This window comes from Sinocyclocheilus anshuiensis, unplaced genomic scaffold (assembly GCF_001515605.1).
Source record: "Sinocyclocheilus anshuiensis isolate Anshui unplaced genomic scaffold, SAMN03320099.WGS_v1.1 scaffold324, whole genome shotgun sequence".
NCBI lineage: Eukaryota > Metazoa > Chordata > Actinopteri > Cypriniformes > Cyprinidae > Sinocyclocheilus > Sinocyclocheilus anshuiensis.
Window position 1 is genome coordinate 418,648 of NW_015554081.1, and position 13,240 is coordinate 431,887.

Consider the following 13,240-nt stretch of genomic DNA (forward strand, 5'->3'; position numbering starts at 1 on the left):
AGGAACTACATTGTTTGGTGGAAGAATACTGTTTTTATTAATATCATTACACTTTATTTGCTCTGTTTTATTTAGTGAACCTTACTACATATATGGAATAACTGTTTTATAAAAGCAATAAGCCCCGTGAAGCCGTGGTTTACAGTGAACTTATAACAGCTAAGGGGCGCTATAAATTCACTGTAAACCACGGCTTCTTGGGGCTTATTGCTTTAATATATATATATATATATATATATATATATAATGTAAGAAATGTAAGAAATCGATTCTTTTATTCAACATATGTTTAAATATATTATATTCAAATCTCAGAATTATGAAAATCAGAACAAGAAAGGTTGTGCATATTTTAGTGTATACTTCAGTTCTATATGTTTCAGTTTAGTGCTTGTGTCAATCCTGCACACTTCAGTCATCTGCAGTTGCTGAATTAAATATGGAGAATGAGGTCACGTGACAATATAGCACGGTGGTCTCAAACTCAATTCCTGGAGGGCCACAGCTGTGCAGAGTTTAGCTCCAACTCACACCTGCTCAGAAGTCTCTAGTAATCCTGAAGAGATTGATTAGCTGGATCAGGTGTGCTTGATTAGGCTTGGAGCTAAACTGTGCAGAGCTGTGGCCCTCCAGGAATTGAGTTTGAGACCATTGACGTAGCATATTAATGTTATTGGTATATTTTTTCACATAGGCCTACTACTTGTTTTTAAAAGCATTAGATGGCATACAGTATGTGCTGCGAAGTAAACAAGTATTCCATTGAGAACACAGCCGGTGTGAGACCAGTCCTGCAGGAGTCTGAGGGTCAGAAGATCGAACTCAAGTTCATCCAAACAACAAAACCAAGTCTGAAAACAGCATAATTCACCAAGGCTGATGCTGGAGAGGAACAACCGTGTGATTTTGTGCTTTAGAGAATTGAGATCGCACCACAAACAGTGACTGCCAGAGATTGTTAGCGTAGCAGAGTTCAAGGAAACGAATCTTCCTCTGTTTCTCCCCTCCAACTGACAGTAGATGGAGCGCTGTTGATTTTCTTTGTCTCTTGTTGATTTTAGAAGGTGAAGCTGGGCGTGAAAAATACAGAATCAGTCATCCTTGACGCACTTTTGCCAGCCGCTGATAAGAAAACCACCTCTGAATCTGAAACTCTTGTTATATTTAGCGACTGTATTCTTGTTCTCCATGTCCTCCATTACCTGCACAACTTACAAACATCAGGAGAGGATGCAAACTAGCTTGTTCCCTGATGGATGCGATTGCTATAGGAACTGCGAAGGAGGTTTAGAGGAAACTCACTTTACCTGCCGCTACCTGTCCCAGCACAGCCACGTCTGTCACACGAATCCCAGCGATGGGATGTTGCACTTTTATTGCGTAATGCACCCTGTGACCTCCTCTGTAGTTCATACCTGCATTTATTCATTTTCTTCTTCTAGTTCCTCCACGGTTCTTGACGAGACCCTCCAACACTTACGCCCAGGAGTCCATGGACATCATCTTTGAGTGTGACGTCACCGGCTCACCGCCGCCTACCGTCAAATGGATGAAGGATGGAGACACGGTCATTCCCAGTGATTATTTCAGGATAGTGGTACGTTAGACCCCCTTGATGATACACGTTTATCCGTGATTATATACAGTAAACCATTTAAACCGTTCTTTCCTCTTTTTAAATGTATTTGTTTTTTATTTACTGATGAATCTTTTTTTAAAACAAAGTGGTCAGTGAAATAAAGTGCTTAAAATCTGGATGATATTTGATTGTTTTTGTTTTGTTTTGTTGTTGTTTTTTGACATTTTTGCAGCTGTGTAATCTTGTTACCAACCATTTTTAATCCTTTATTTTATTGTATTTTATTTCTTTTTTTTTTTTTCATTTTACAGTTTTAAATCTGGATTATTGTAAAAATATTTTCTATTTTACTTGTTTTATTCTTTGCCATTTTTCAGTCCTGTTACTGACACTTTTACCTGTATGAATACAGTTTAAAGTAATGATTTTTAGTAGGGATGCACCGAAATGAAAATTCTGGGCCGCAATAGTTCCTCAGCATTTATTAATCTTAGTTCATGTTAATTTCAACATTTACTAATGCATTATTAAAATCAACAGTTGTGCTTGTTAACAGTTAATGCACTCTGAATTAACATGAACTAACAGTGAATAACTGTATTCTCATTAACTAACATTAAGAAAGATTAATAAATACTGTAATAAATGTATTGTTCATTGTTCGTTCATGTTAGTTAATACATTAACTTACATTAACTAATGGAACCTTATTGTAAAGTGTTACCTTAATATTAAATATTAAATATCAATATATATTATATATTATATTATATATTTTTATTCACTTCTATGTAACAGAATCAGATATAAGTTGATGTTGTCGTTTTTTGGACTAATTATCCAAATAATGTATAGTCCTACAAAGCTATTATTATCAGAGCATATGAGCAGAGCATAGCGTCACTGAAGGTAGCATTATTTTACCAGCGTTGCCCAGTACAGCTGAACTAGCCTACACCATGTTACAGCACAGTAGCGCTGCTGCAAACCGGAACAAGTATACTGCATAGAAATTTCCTGTCAACGTGTTATTTGAGCGGACTTTGCTTTTCCGGTGAGCATGAGCGGTACACGAGCGGAATGCACATTCATAGATTGGAATATTGAGAGGAGCGTCAAACCACGCAGTGATGAGGAGAGTGAAACCTGCACACTGAACACTGCTGGGCGGCATATATATTATTATTATATGTAGCCTATATTTTCGGCCATTTTTCTCTTTCAGTGAAAATTCGGTGCATCCCTAATTTTTAGTTTTTATATTTTATTTTTTTGCAGTTTTTCAGTCCTGTTACCAACAATTTTAACTGTATGAACACAGTTTTAAATCCTGATTTTAATTAGTTTTTGTTTTTTTTTGCTATTTTTCAGTCGTTATGTTTAACTGTATGAATACAGTTTTAAGTAATGATTTTGATTGATTGATTGATTGATTTTTCAGTACTGTTACTTACACTTTTACCTGTATGAATACAATTTAAAGTAATGATTTTTAGTTATTTCATATTTTATTTTTTGCAATTGTCAGTCCTGTTACCAACACTTTTAACTGCATGAATCCTGATTTTAATTAGTTTTTTTGTTGTTGCTAATTTTCAGTCCTGTTACTGATGCATTTGACTGTATGAATACAGTTTTAAGTAATGATTTTATTGATTGATCGATTGATGTTTTTCAGTCCTGTTACTTACACTTTTAACTAGTTGAATACAGTTTTAAGTAGTGATTTTTAGGCTACGTCCACACGGAGCCAGAGCTTTCCCTATCCAATCTTTTTTTCCCCTCGTCTCAAGAAATATCTGCGTCCACACGAAACCACAAAACCGACACAAAACAATGTAGTATACATGCCAGACCAATATGTGGCACTGTAATTCTGCCAGATACACTAAAAACGGAGAAGAAGACTTGGACTATGCATGCGCATAAACCTTGTGCGCGGTATACAAACGAACATGGAACAATACATTTATTAATCTGTGTTAATGTTAGTTAATGATGACGTCATCGTTTCAGAAAATATACGGATTCGCTGTCCACACGAAAACGCAAGTGCAGCGTTTTCAGATTTATCCATCCTGGGACCCGGTTTCAAAAAATATCGGTTTCACTCTCCCAAAACGCCGGATCCGTGTGTACGAAACGCCTATACGATACAAAATGTATGCGTATACAGCTAAACGCGTCTCCGTGTGGATGGGGCCTTTTTTTTTTTTTTTGCAATTTTTCAGTCCTATTACTGACATGTATAACTGTATGAAATCAAATATAACTGTATGAAATCATTTTTAAGTAATGATTTGATTGATTAATTGATTGATTGATGTTTTTCAGTCCTGTTACTTACACTTTTAACTGTATAGATACAGTTTTAAATCCCATGAATCTTTATCCTGCAAACTTGTCATATTTAGCTGTCTTGTTTTGTCACAATAATAAGAGTGTTAGTGTTGTTAATTCTTACGCAATGCTCTGTTTTGTTGTTTGTGTCCCCACAGAAACAGCATAACCTGCAGGTTTTGGGTTTAGTAAAATCTGATGAAGGTTTTTATCAGTGTTTAGCGGAGAACGACGCCGGGAACGTCCAGGCGAGCGCTCAGCTGATCATACTGGATTTAGGTAAACTCCCTCTCCATATATTTGCATTTCTGTGTGTGTTTATGCAGAAATACTCGTCTTAAATGAAGAAACTTCATTAAACGTGTGCGGGAAAGCTCAGTCTGGCTCCAGAGCCAAATCCCTCAGAACTCTAGTGTTTATTCTAGTTCGGTGATGGGCTAAAGACTTGCCAAGTCTCACCGATTGATCTTTTGACAGGAATTAAACACCGCAATCTTTATCACAGGATGGGTCGTGGCAGTCCGTCAGTGATGTTTTCTGGGGATGAGTCCAAACGCTTTGTGGCTTTAATGTTATTATGATTGTTTTACAGCGTGTCATAAGCGTGAGATCCACATATTCACATTTTCTGCTGCTAACCCGTTGTGAGGGTGTTGTGAGAGGTTGTGTTACTACAGTATGCATGTTGCTAAGACATTCTGGACGGTTTTTACAGCACAGTTTAGTCTATTTTTGTTTTGTGTTGTTTTTCTGTAGCTCGTCTCTCCATCTCAGGCTTCACACGCATGCATTCGTACTCGCGTTTCCACACACTGAATGAAGGCTTGAACACATGTTCTCACACGTCAAGCGGAGGCGTAAATGATGCCGCATTGATTGGATGGCTGGTGCGAGATCTGTTTCGCACCTGGCGCGGGTGCGAGTCTCCAGCGTAGAGATCTCGCTGCTGAATGTTTAATTAACTGTGCCGCTTTATTAAAAACGTGTGCATGCTTTTCATTTTCATGTGCGCTGTGTTGCATTAGCACCTCTCGACAGAGACACGAATTATGTGTGCAGAACGCTGGATGTCATTTAATAATCTTAAATTATGGAGGTTTAGTTTGCAAACAGAGACTTGAACTCGCTGAACGGGACACGCCGTTAATTACTGATCGGATTCCAGTGCAGATGAAGTGGATTTAAGTCCTCATGGGAAGTTTTCAGAACTGATTTTGGCCTAAAAAGGTTATATTTCACATGTCAGCAAGCACAGGAACCTTTTTTTTTTAATGCTGGTGCAAAACAATGGAAGAGCAAAGGATGTGTGTTAGGTGTGTGTTGCCCCAGAGAATGATGGGAAATATAGTTCTATATATATAGTTGTGCTACATTTGTATTTTCCGCCAGGTTTATTGCTTCATCAACAGTACATGAAAAGTGAATTAACAAATTTTGAAATAAAGATCATCCAATGGCGCAAGTTTGGGGTGGGGCTATCTGTTTTGCCAACCAATGACAGACTTTGTATGTTTTCCACTTGTAATTACAACGTTGTAGAGACATTTATTAATTTGTCTATTACAATTATTGTCTAGACAATTATTAAATTTATTAATTTATTAAATTAATTTTAACATTATTATGTTTTTCTTGCATTTTATTTGATTTGATTTGTTAAAGTATAAATAATTTGTTAAAAATAATTATTAACATTTAACCCTTCATTTAAAATGAACTAATATTTATTATATTATTTAATATCATTTAATATTAATGCTCTTTAATATTTAATTAATATTTCAACAGCAATCATTTGAATAATATTTTTACATTTCTTTTATTCATTTTAATTTAGTGTAGTATTGTTAGTTTTATTTATTATTATTTTATTAATGTTTCTTTTTCAAGTTCCCGACAGGGAGAAAGAAAAGAGGAAAATGAAATTATGATGGTTAAAAAGAGACCCTTCATTTTAACTTTAATATCTAATATCATTTAATATTAATATTATTTTATTGAATTAGTATTTGAGCTAATATTTAACTAATAATATTGCTAAAATTTAATTTATTTTTTATTTTAATGTGGTATTTTTAATTTCATTTATTAATAGTAGTAGTCGTAGTACTTCCCGACAGTAGTGATTTTCCTGAGAGAGATTGTGTTGTTTTCCCTCGGCACCTTTTAGAAACAGGACCACTTTATAATGGCAGGGAGGAGGAGAAGAAGAAATGAAATCCTGATAATGAAAGAATCGATCAGCAGGGGCGATCTGTCACATTGGAGTTTAGCTGGCACTTGTTGACAGCTGATTTCAGTGATTGAAGCGTCACTCTCATTTATTATGTTTCTGTTGTAGTTTGGGTTGGAAAAGGAAAAGTCTCTGTTTGCTCTTCGTGTAATCTCTTTGTTGTTTAGGAGGAGCTGTTGTAATAAATGCAGGCGTATAGATGGAGTTCGTCCAGTGAACCGTTGTGGCCTCTCGTCGGTGTTTCTGATGTGGTTTTGTGTCTTTCGCTGCATGAGATCTTGATTTCCTCTGAACATTTGCTCTCAACCTCTCCAATTACGCAAGAGCTTTGTTTTGATTAATGAAATAATCCACTTCAGGACACTTGGAAATCAGTCCAGGCCCTTCTGTTGATTCTCCTGCTGTGTATGTACACGACTCTTCACAAGTCATTTGCATTAGCGGTTTCTTCGTTTGGTTCTCAGAGAAGAAACGTAAAGGGTTAGTTCATCTAAAAATGAAAATTAAATCATCCTGAACCTTATTGTTGTTGTTATCAGTAATACATGTAAACTAAAATAAAATACAATTATAATACAAAATTGTCATAAATATAAAATTATTATTATTATTGTAAATAATGATCGTTGTTAATAATAATAGGAAATGTCAAATCTAAAAAATATCATACTGAAATAATAATGAATTTTAATTGTACATTTAATTAATAATATTAATGTTAAATATTAAAGTATTCATTCAAATTTACCAAACTAAATTTATGTCTCATGATGTTTGAATTATGAAGGCAGAATTTAATCTCAGATATATTGCATGGATTTCAAAGGAACGGACACCTGTCACACACTGAGTGTTAGATGGAGTGTGAATGCTGGTTTCACAAGCTTCCATGCTAAAACACTTTTTTTTTTCCTCAGGCTTTCATTCGTCCATTACAGTACACACCGAGTACAGTGCCAGCACATGATCGCTCTCGTTCCAGCTGCAATTATGTCTCTGACTGTAATGAGATCTGCTAGCATGCTGCGGATTACATTCTGTTAAACATGTTAATGTCATGCATTACGCCGAGCTTGATGTTAGGGGTGGGCGGTTTGACAGAAATCCTCTCAATATCACAAGATATAGTCAGTTTTGCTGAAAATCAATGAAACAACAAAATAAAACCATGTAGTAATGCCTTTTATTTAAATAATCAAGTGAATAAAACACTTTACAAATGGAAGGTACTTCATTTATTTGATTATTGTTTTTACATTTGGACCATGAAACCTTATTTGCATCTTTTCCTTTCCTTTTCTGTGATAAACCCATCATATATATATATATATTTATTTATTTATATATATATATATATATATTAGGGCTGGGTAAAAAAAATTGATATCTCGATATTAATCGATTCTCATTTTTACGGAACGATATCGATTCTTAAATCCCAAGAATCAATTAGTCTAGCCTGTTTTCAGTTAATGGACGGATCGTTGAAGGGCACCTCCCATCCAATAAATCGCAATAAACATTGTGCTTTGGTACTTTTAATATGAAACAAAGTCTCAGATTTCAAATTATGTCCATTGTATTGCAGTATTATAGCGCCTCAGTTCAACAGACGCAGCAGCGCGAGGCGCAAGTCAACTGATCATCTCCTCCACATTAATACCAGTTTCAGCACAAAATCAACATGACTAAACATCCGCATATTCATTATAAATTTTACTGTTCTTCAATGTTTAATTTATGTTTGAATAAATTCAATAAATCCAGTTTTTATGACAGCCACCATTGTTTATATATAAAAAAAAAACGAATTTAAGTAGAAATATTATGTAATTGTAACTGTATTATTTAAAAAAAACTTCATTAAGTATAATTTTAACAAATCAGTCCATTTTAACCTTCAATATTATAGTAATATAGTACCAACTGACTCTCATGTATATTTTACATTAGTTGAGAGATTTTTTTCCTTGAGAAAATTTGGCATGATATATCCAAAATAATCGATATTGAATCGAATCAAACCTCAAGCTTGTGAATGAGAATCGAATCGTGAAATTTGTGTCAAAACCCAGCCCTAATATATATATATTTATTAGGGGTGTAACGGTTCGATAAGACACAGTGGTGTCACGGTTCGGTTCGGTACGTTCAGTACGGGGGTAATTGGTTACGTCGCAGTGTTGGAAATATTTCTGTTTTAAACCATGAAGGCAAGCCAATGGATATCACACACAAGCAATGTGCAAACTTTGCGCAAGAGTTACGCCGATGAACTTCTTAATCTCAGTCAATTCACTATACAGAAAGTGAAAGTAAAAATGGAATGACGGAGCTTTCTGCATCTGACGCCGCATATTCTCTCAGAGACGACGAGATGAATCTACTTCAACATATGATGATAACGGTATATAGCTGTCTTCATTTATTCCCTTAATATTTATCTTGTGGCCCATACATAGTAAAAAAAAAATGAGAAGAAACGTGTTTCGTGTTTTTGAAAGTCGGTGCTTGAAAAAAAATATTTTTATTTCATTGATTTTTATTGATGACTGAAGTGTTAATGTTTTAATCATAGGCCTATAATTCATTGTATAGACCTGTTTTAAAATACCTTTTTATATATATACACACATACAATTTGTACCCTTATTTTTTACTCATTTTAATAACATTAATATTATTAATTACTATTATTGTTTAAGTTATTAATTTTATTGTCAGTCAGTAATGAACAACAATAATTTTGTTTTTTTTTTGTTTTTTTTACATTTGTTTTGTTTTAATTTTTTATCATTAATTTTAAGTTCATTAATTAATTAAACCCTTACATTTTAATTAACATTTTAATATCATTAATATTATTATTATCATTATTATTATTATCCTGATATACGTGAGTCCATTTCAATATCTAACTGTACTTGTCACAAAAACATTATTTGTTTTTTTTATTTTAGGATTAATTTGTTAAAATTATAAGTAATTGAACAATTACTCATTTTTTATGAATTTAAATTATTTTTTATTATTTTTTAATTAAAATTGATATTTTATTGTCATATGCATAAGTCAGTTTGTCTGTAAAAGCACCTGTCAAAAAAGGATGATTTTATTTATTTTTATTTTACTGTATTTAACAAAAAAATATGAGACTCTTACTTTTTGATTAATAGTTTCATAAAATTGTTTATTAATATTATTATTAATTTACATTTCTTTTTACATTTTACAAAATGAATTCATTATTCTATGTGCCCCTATTTTGAAAGGTTCTCCCTGCCCACCTATATCTGTGTAAATAAATCGACCACAGTAAAAGCGGTGTAGCAAAATACCTCTTAATGCATAACTACCAACACATGGTACAAACCATCCTACATGATGGGAATGAAGAGATATTTAGGCCCTGAAGCTTGTCACCATGTACCATTTAAAGTCTTTCCCATCTAGATCTGTTGTGTGTGATTATGAGTGCGTTTACCGTGGTGAAACCCTCCATCTGACAAACCCCTTGATTGGGATGTGATTTCTGCAGCGTTGGCCCTCTGGAGGTCTGCGGCTTCGCTGCTGCTGCTGCTGTTTTGCTCGATTGATGAGCAATCAGATGTTATTGGATTGTGTGAATGGCTATTGATGAGCTGGCCGGGGTTCCTGTCAGTCACTTGGCTGGATGGAGAGAGAGAATGTGAACAAGAGAAAGAAAAATGTTTTTTTTTTAATTTAATTTTTTTCCCTGCTGTGTGATTGTACAATCCGAAACAGCCCTGTTTCTCCACACCCGCTCCATACAGGAAGCTCTCCAGAGACGACGAGATGAATCTACTTCAACATATGATGATAACGGTATATAGCTGTCTTCATTTATTCCCTTAATATTTATCTTGTGGCCCATACATAGTAAAAAAAAAATGAGAAGAAACGTGTTTCGTGTTTTTGAAAGTCGGTGCTTGAAAAAAAATATTTTTATTTCATTGATTTTTATTGATGACTGAAGTGTTAATGTTTTAATCATAGGCCTATAATTCATTACTTGTCACAAAAACATTATTTGTTTTTTTTATTTTAGGATTAATTTGTTAAAATTATAAGTAATTGAACAATTACTCATTTTTTATGAATTTAAATTATTTTTTATTATTTTTTAATTAAAATTGATATTTTATTGTCATATGCATAAGTCAGTTTGTCTGTAAAAGCACCTGTCAAAAAAGGATGATTTTATTTATTTTTATTTTACTGTATTTAACAAAAAAATATGAGACTCTTACTTTTTGATTAATAGTTTCATAAAATTGTTTATTAATATTATTATTAATTTACATTTCTTTTTACATTTTACAAAATGAATTCATTATTCTATGTGCCCCTATTTTGAAAGGTTCTCCCTGCCCACCTATATCTGTGTAAATAAATCGACCACAGTAAAAGCGGTGTAGCAAAATACCTCTTAATGCATAACTACCAACACATGGTACAAACCATCCTACATGATGGGAATGAAGAGATATTTAGGCCCTGAAGCTTGTCACCATGTACCATTTAAAGTCTTTCCCATCTAGATCTGTTGTGTGTGATTATGAGTGCGTTTACCGTGGTGAAACCCTCCATCTGACAAACCCCTTGATTGGGATGTGATTTCTGCAGCGTTGGCCCTCTGGAGGTCTGCGGCTTCGCTGCTGCTGCTGCTGTTTTGCTCGATTGATGAGCAATCAGATGTTATTGGATTGTGTGAATGGCTATTGATGAGCTGGCCGGGGTTCCTGTCAGTCACTTGGCTGGATGGAGAGAGAGAATGTGAACAAGAGAAAGAAAAATGTTTTTTTTTTATTTAATTTTTTTCCCTGCTGTGTGATTGTACAATCCGAAACAGCCCTGTTTCTCCACACCCGCTCCATACAGGAAGCTCTCTCTGCGGGATTATGGGGCTTTTGGGCTTTGACAGGAAGTGGCACACGCGCTTGGCCTGCCAGTCGTCCGCTTTCTCTCCACCCGGCTAATGACAATGATCATAATGACCTTATGACATAAACATGAGTCCATAAATAACAGGGCAGATATAAATAAAGGTGTGAAGCATTTAGGCGGGCCGTCCTTTTCCTGAGCGCTGTCCTGTTTTCAGTCTTCCTGTGGGTTTGAGGTTACGCAAACAGACAGTCAGGTGTGATTGAGACGCACACACCATCTCTGTTTCAGCAGGCAGCAGGAGTTTATACAGGTATAGAGGTCTTTAAGAACCAGGGAAGTTTTAGAACAAGACTCAAGCAAGCCGTTTAATTTTCCTTTGTCCTTCGTAAAAGACAGTGTGTTTTGGGGTGTTCTGGGTAGTTGACAGGGTGTGTTCTAGGCTGTGTTTCCCAAAAGCATCGTAAGCTTAAGTACATCGTAGACCGATTGAAACCAATGGAGCTATAATCAACTTAGGCTTATGATGCTTTTGGGAAACGCAGCCCTGGGTAGTTGATAGCGTATTATGGGTGGTTGATAGGGTATCCTGGTTGTTCTGTGTGGTTGAAAGGGTCTTCTGGGTGGTTGATAGAGGGTGTTCTGGGTGGTTGATCGGTTATCCTGGTTGTTCTGTGTGGTTGATAGCATGTTCTGGGAGATTTGGGTAGTTGATAGCGTGTTCTGGGTGGTTGATAAGGTGTTCTGGGTAGTTGATAGGGTGTTCTGGTTGTTCTGGGTAGTTGATAGGGTGTTCTGTGTGGTTGAAAGGTTCTTCTGGGAGTTCTGGGTAGTTGATAGCGTATTCTGGGTGGTTGATAGGGTATCCTAGTTGTTCTGTGTGGTTGATAGGGTCTTCTGGGTGGTTGATAGAGCGTGTTCTGGGTGGTTGATCGGTTATCCTGGTTGTTCTGTGTGGTTGATAGCATGTTCTGGGAGATTTGGGTAGTTGATAGCGTGTTCTGGGTGGTTGATAAGGTGTTCTGGGTAGTTGATAGGGTGTTCTGGTTGTTCTGGGTAGTTGATAGGGTGTTGTTGGTGTTCTGGGTGGTTAATATAGGGTGTTCTGGGAGTTCTGGGTAGTTGATAGTGTGTTCTGGGTAGTTGATAGGGTGTTGTTGGTGTTCTGGGTGGTTGATAGGGTGTTCTGGGAGTTCTGGGTAGTTGATAGGGTGTTTTGGTTGTTCTGGGTAGTTGATAGGGTGTTCTTGGTGTTCTGGGTGGTTGATTGGGTATCCTGGCTGTTCTGGGTGGTTGATAGGGTGTTCTGGGTGTTCTGGGTAGTTGATAGGGTATTCGGGGTATTCTGGGTGGTTGATAGTAGGGCTGAACGGTTAATTGCATTTGCGATAATATCGCGGTATGAAAAAATTCGATTTTTCAATCGCAGAGGCTGCAATTACACTCGGTCATGTGACACGCGAGAGTAAAGAGGTGTGTTTGACTTGAATATCGATCGGTGTATGACATCAAAGTACGGCGAGAGAAAGCATAAGGAGACGTCCGCGCTCTTATAGCTCTCACAGTACTTTGATGACACATTATTTTTCAATGTTTCAAGGGATGCAGGTGTTTTTTTCCCAGATTTTTTTATAGGTTTAAAGGGGGGCGGGACCAAAAAAGTTTGAGAACCACTGGTCTAAAGTTAACAGACAGTATTTAGTGCAGTCCACGTTTACATATGTTTATTACAGTGACTTTGAATTACCTAAAGTAGTGTGGTAAAGCAACAGATTTGTTTTTATATTTCTGCAATCTACTTTAGTTTGTGTGATTTGTTACTGACTTTCATATTGTTTACACCAGGCTTATTTAAACATAATTATTACATGCTTACGAGGTTGGAAGTTCAACAAATCAGTTAATGTACTGTGATTGTAGTTGTTAAATAAAAATGTCATTCATATCAATTCATGCATCACCTAATTTCATCGTAACATATAGGCCTGGCCTACAGAAAAGAACATTTGTGTTTAATCTGTCTAACAGTGTGTTGGTCATACTATACAATGATTTATAGCGTGTCTTTGTTGAATAATACAGAACATAAAGAGCTTTAAAAAAAGAATTGCATATTAAATCGCAATCGCAATATTGGTAAAAAAAATCGCAATTAGATTATTTTCCAAAATCGTTCAGCCCTA

The 13,240-nt window shown here is 35.4% G+C and overlaps 1 protein-coding gene across 1 annotated transcript in view; it reads left to right on the forward strand.

Moving 5' to 3' along the window:
* neo1b (neogenin 1b) overlaps positions 1–13,240 on the forward strand; it is a 160,674-nt gene that overhangs the window by 107,189 nt on the left and 40,245 nt on the right. The window contains exons 6-7 of the mRNA XM_016461140.1: positions 1,443–1,597; positions 4,078–4,198. Of these exons, the coding sequence (XP_016316626.1) occupies positions 1,443–1,597; positions 4,078–4,198 (276 nt within the window). The remainder of the gene's footprint in view (positions 1–1,442; positions 1,598–4,077; positions 4,199–13,240) is intronic.